Source organism: Ursus maritimus, unplaced genomic scaffold (genome assembly GCF_017311325.1).
Source record: "Ursus maritimus isolate PB19 unplaced genomic scaffold, ASM1731132v1 scaffold_23, whole genome shotgun sequence".
NCBI lineage: Eukaryota > Metazoa > Chordata > Mammalia > Carnivora > Ursidae > Ursus > Ursus maritimus.
The window spans coordinates 39,571,873-39,576,958 of record NW_024424786.1 but is presented as its reverse complement, the minus strand read 5'-3'; the positions used below and the strand labels follow the sequence as shown (position 1 = coordinate 39,576,958).

Genomic DNA, 5,086 nt, shown 5'->3' with positions numbered 1-5,086 from the left:
GGGGGGGGGGGGGGGGCGGGGCAGGGCCTCTGTTCCTGGCTCAGAACCCCCAGCTGGGGAAGCCTCGGGCCACAGCCGTGCGCGCCCAGGCCGCGTGCTCACCGTAGGGCACCAGCATGTTGGCCAGGATGCAGAGCCCTGACAGCACCAGGGACCCCGCCTGTGTGGGCCGGCGGCCCAGACGGTTCAGCAGCAGCAGGGAGCCGATCTTGGCCGGGATGTCCACCACCCCAATGAGGACCTGGAGCAGGAAGATGCTACTGCCTAGCGCCTGCAGGTCCAGAGCCAGGCCGTAGAAGGTGAAGCCAAAGGCGAACCTGCCGGGCGGGGCCGGTGGAGTCAGGCTGGGGACGGGGCTCCTCGTTGGCTCCTCTCAGACCCCTTCCACCCTCCTCCTGCCCGCTCTGTGTCACGGAGGTGTGTTCTCTGTACCACCTTTCCCTGGGCTCCCCTGCCGATGCTGGCCATGGTGAGGTTTGGTCAATGGAGGCCCTGGTGAGGGGCGCAGGTGCACCAGCCAGCCGGGAAGGCCAGGATATTCCCTCCTCCCCTCCCCCTCGGGGTGCCGTGTCCCCTCCAGAGCTAAGGCTTCTACTGAGCGTGTCCTTCCTCTGTGGCCTCAGTGGTTCCAGTCCTTGCTGGGTGACACTGGCTCCTGGGCTCTGATAATCCCCCTCCCTCCTCCCTGGCCCCTCCAGATGGGGGGCGGGGCATGCGCGCTCCTCCCCAGCCGGCATCTCAGCCGCCCCTCTCCTCCACCTGCCCCCACCTGGCCTGGGCTGCTTTCCAGGGAGCCTGACTGCTAGAGGAGAGGTGGCCATGCTGCACGCCCTGTCCTGGAGGTGCTGTCAGGACTGTGGGACCGACAGGGGAGTCATTAGAGGCCCCTTGACTGGATGCCAGCGAGAGCCCTGATTCTAGGGTCCCCGGGGACAGCCCAAGGGAGGCCAGAGGCAGAGGCAGGGCCCACGGGCGAGGCGGGGTTGCAGGGGTGTCTACCAGCACAGAGTGGAGATGCAGGTCCGGAGGCGCAGTCCAGGTGTGCAGACCAGGGCACCCAGGCTGGCAGGGGCCTGGCCCACACTCAGCTCCTCCTGCATGGCCGAGAGCAAGACCTGCGGGGGTGGGGAGGTGGAGGGGTGAGAGGGTGCCCTGTCAGCCCTGGCAGCACTGGGCCGGCCCTCCTCCCACTGACCCTCGTCCTCCCAGGGGCCCTGTGTGGGGGCAGGGGGAGGGTCTGAGGGTTGGCCTCACCTCGGTGGTCAGCGTGTCCTCCACCGCCCTCTTCCCGTTGATGGCAGCCACTCTCCGCAGCTCCCGCAGGCCGCGCTCCAGCCTGCCTGTGATGAGGAGCCATCGGGCAGACTCTGCCAGCCACCTGCAGGGGTTTGGGGGGGGGATGGGAGGGGCACTGCCTGTGGCCCCCAGGGCCTGGCCTGGATGAGCCTCACTGCCCATCTGTCTCCTTCTGCCCTGGGGGGTGGCCTCACTGGCAGCACAGGCCCCAGGCTCAGGCCACCCTTTCTGCCTTTTTCCTTCTCCCTCTCGGATGGATGGCGGTTGGGAGGCCCTGTCCTCCCCCCCTGCCTCCCTCCTGACCCTGTGGCCTTTCCCTTGCCTCACCTGGAAACCAGGCCCAGGTGAGCCCGTGTGCAGTAAGGAGCCCCAGCGGTTACAGGAGGGCAGGCCTGTGAGCCTAGCATGGGCTGCAAGCCCCCCAGGGTCCCCTCCTGTCCGGTGCCTCCCTGCTGTCACACAGACTTCCTGCTCACCCTCAAGGCCGCACCTTCCAGCAGGAGCTGGCTCCTCTCCTGGGGCCCCTCCTTGCACGTGGCTTCACACCCAGCCAGGGGCTCAGGCCTGGAGCAGAGCCTTTGGTCCTGACATCCCCAGCCCCCTCCACCTGTACCCAGTCAGCCAGCAATTCCCCTCACCTCCAGTACCCCTTGCACCTGACCCGTCCCACTGCCGTTGCCTCACTTTGGACCCTGTCGACCATGCCAGAACGCTAGCTGGCCTGGCGCATCCCAGCTCCCCCTCCTCACGCCTGGACCCAGCCCCTAACACTAACGTGGCCCCCGCCGCCCTCCGCATCAGCCCAGACCCCTTGCACTGGCCCAGCCCACTGAGTTGTGCCCACCACGCTACGGTAGCTCCTGCCTCCGGGCCTGTGCTCAGGCAGGTCCCCCATCCAGGCCCCTGTCCCCCCGGGAGCAGCAGCCAGGGCTGGGGCTGCCTGTGCCACGTGCACGGGGCCTTGAGGTCCTTCAGGGTTAGCGGAACTGGGGAGAGAAGGGGGACTCAAGGCACATGTTAGAGGTAGAGTCGACAAGACCCAGCGACCTGCTGGACTTGGGGTGGGCGGACAGGGAGGGACAGGACGTGTCATGGCAACTCTGACTCTGGGACCTGGTGGGCGGGGGCTGCTATCCATGCTGGGGGAGCCTTGGGAAACAGCAGGTGCAAGGAGATGTTACATCTATGATGCCCAGACCCCAGTCACGGAGCTGTCACACAGAGGGTGGGAAGCGGGCCGAGGCACGCAGGGACGCGTGAGGGAAAAGGGCCAAGAGGTGATGGGAAGGAAGGGGTGGGAGAGGATGAGTAGAGGAGGAGGCACCTGGGAGGAGCAGGGAGGGGAGCGGCGCTGCGGGCACTTGGGTGAGCAGCGTGGGCCTGTGGCCGCCAGCTGTGCCAGCCCCCCTCCAGCCGCGTCCCTGGCCTCCTGCACCCCCGGCCTTCTGCTCACAGGTCTTCTCGGAGGAGGGAGCTGGCACCCACCAGGAGTACACAAAGCAGAGGAAGAAGGGGGCAGAGACGGCCAGCTGTAGCAGAGCCCAGTCGCGCACACCGTAGGCCACGGCGGCCATCAGCACCTGGCCGAAGCTGAAGCCCAGGGAGTTCAAGGTCATCGCCAAGGCTCGGGCGCGCGCCGACGTCCACTCCATCACTGCAAGGAGACCGCAAGCATCAGCCGGGAGCCTGCGCCAGCCTCCCTGGCAGGGCCCGGGTCAGGTGACCTACGGAGCGTGCTGGTGTTCATCATGACGCCTGCCACGCCGAAGGCCGCCAGGAAGCGGAACAGACAGTACGCGGGGAAGGTGGGGGCGAAGGCGGCGGCCGTGCCCGACACGGCCATCTGCAGGTAGTTCCAGGTCAGCACCAGCCTGCGCCCGAACCTGCAGGCGCACAGACACGCAGACAGTGGCTGGGTCTGCAGCGCACCCCTGCACCGGCCCCGGGGCCCCGGGCCACCCTGGGCTTGCGTGTTGAGCTGGGGCGGAAGTGACGCCTGCGTCCGGACCTGAGTTACCCCCCACGGAAGGCTGGGATGCACGGGCAGTGCCCCCAAGGTCCGGGCACCTCGAAGGCGCGCCGGGCAGAGAATGAGCTCCCCGTCAGCGGGAGCCCTCAAGCCACATGTGAAGGCAGGCTTGGGGCCGAGCGGGTTTTGGCAATGAACTCTGGATAGGTGAGAGAACCCTCTACAGCCCTGGAGGAAACCAAGGCCAGGCTGGGTATGAGCTGGCTCAGCGGCAGAGCTGGAAGGTGTCAGGAGCGAGACCCATGTGCAGGCATTCATTCCACCTGTCGCCAGGAGCGCTTTCTCCCCACCCCCACTGCAAGACGCCAGGGCTGTAGAAGCGCAGGGGCGCGAGGCCACGAGCTGGGGGCACTCACCTGTCGGAGGTGTGGCCGCACACGGCAGCTCCCACCAGGCTCCCGGACAGGTAGACGGACTGCGCCATGGGCTTCAGGGCGTGGGAGTCACACACTAGGTCCCACTGGTGGGAGAGGAGTGGGAGCTGAGCCCAGAGGTGAGGGGGCGGAGGCGCTGGATGGGAAGGCCCGTGGGAGCTAGGTGTGTGTGATGGCCTGCTGACCTCTAGGGTGGTGGGGCAGGGCTGGCCCCTTAGTGCCCTCTGGTCCAGGGTCAAGCCCTCTCGAGACTCATTTGCTCTCCCCTGCCTCACCCACTCGGCAGCCCCACCCGGAGCTCATGCCTCGTCCCCACTGCCCCAGGCCTCTCTGGCTCTGTGAAGAGGCCCCTTCCCCTGGCTGGGTTGGGCCGCCCCTCCCACTTGCCCAGATTTGCCTGATTTGCCTCCGGGGAGTCGCCTGCCCCTTGAGACCGGCGACCGAAGTGGGCCCTGCGGTCCCTGCGGAGAGCTGCCTGAGTCACAGCTAAGCAGCAGCAGCCGGCCCGCCTGGCTGTCCCGGGCCCCAGCTCTCGGTACCACCCAGTCTTCCAGGCTGGAGCCCTGCTGCCGACTCCCCTGTAGGGCGATGTGCTGGAGGAGGGGCAGGAAGTCCACCTGTGCTGAGTGAGGAAGCCTGCCGAGGCGACGCGGGTCCCTCCCAGTCTGGGGCCATTCTGAATCCAGTCAAATGGGAGCTCTGACCTTGGCCTCTAAAGTGCCAGGACTCGAGGAAGGTGTCAGGAGAGGCTCTTACCTTGGCCACGATGGTGGAGGTGAAGGTGCTGCGGTCATAGACCCAGCCGTCCACGCACGGCTCCGTGGCAGCCTTGCTCCAGTTGGTGGCCGTGGCGTTGGGGTCCAGGAGCTGCCACTGTGGTTGGCGGAAACGGAGACACTGGTGGGGCTCCTGGTTGGGGCCCAGGGGGATGGAGACGGTCAGGAGGTCCTTGGGGCCCAGGGTCCCGGGGACACTGGCCTGGGCAGTGCTGTTGTCCAAGAGGGGTACCCAGCAGCGGTGGCTGGGCACGGCGGCCGAGAAGTTCTCCAACATGCTCTGAGTGGTCAGCCACATGATGGGGACCACCAGAGCCACCACCTGGAGAACCTGGAACCTGCCCAGGCCACCCACTTGGTCCAGAAGTTCAGAAAATGCCATGGAGCCTGCCCAGGGGGTCCAGTGGAGGTGCCCACGTCACAGAAGCTGGCCCAGGCAAAGGGGCCGACGCCGGGGGGCCTGATTCCCTCACAGTAGCACCTGCTTCTCCAGCAGAGAAGCCTGGGCCATGGCAGAGGCCGCCCGCCTCGCTGACTCTGGGCCAGGGCTCTCCAGATGTCTCTCCAGCAACGGTCACTCAGGGTGGCTCCAACCGGGACCAGGAGCTGTG

General features: G+C 67.1%; 1 protein-coding gene across 3 annotated transcripts in view; it reads right to left on the bottom strand.

Annotated features, from left to right (window-relative positions):
- SLC22A12 (solute carrier family 22 member 12) overlaps window positions 1-4,857 on the bottom strand; it is a 6,278-nt gene extending 1,421 nt beyond the window's left edge. Inside the window, exons 1-7 of one of the 3 annotated variants that reach the window (XM_040638739.1) lie at window positions 4,456-4,857; window positions 3,682-3,785; window positions 3,025-3,179; window positions 2,782-2,950; window positions 1,255-1,378; window positions 1,000-1,115; window positions 103-317 (exon numbers count right to left, since the gene is read on the bottom strand). In XM_040638739.1, coding sequence (XP_040494673.1) covers window positions 103-317; window positions 1,000-1,115; window positions 1,255-1,378; window positions 2,782-2,950; window positions 3,025-3,179; window positions 3,682-3,785; window positions 4,456-4,857 — 1,285 coding nt within the window. The remainder of the gene's footprint in view (window positions 1-102; window positions 318-999; window positions 1,116-1,254; window positions 1,379-2,781; window positions 2,951-3,024; window positions 3,180-3,681; window positions 3,786-4,455) is intronic. The other 2 variants (XM_040638740.1, XM_040638741.1) reach the window with 2 other exon arrangements.
- Between the last annotated feature and the right edge of the window lie 229 nt (window positions 4,858-5,086).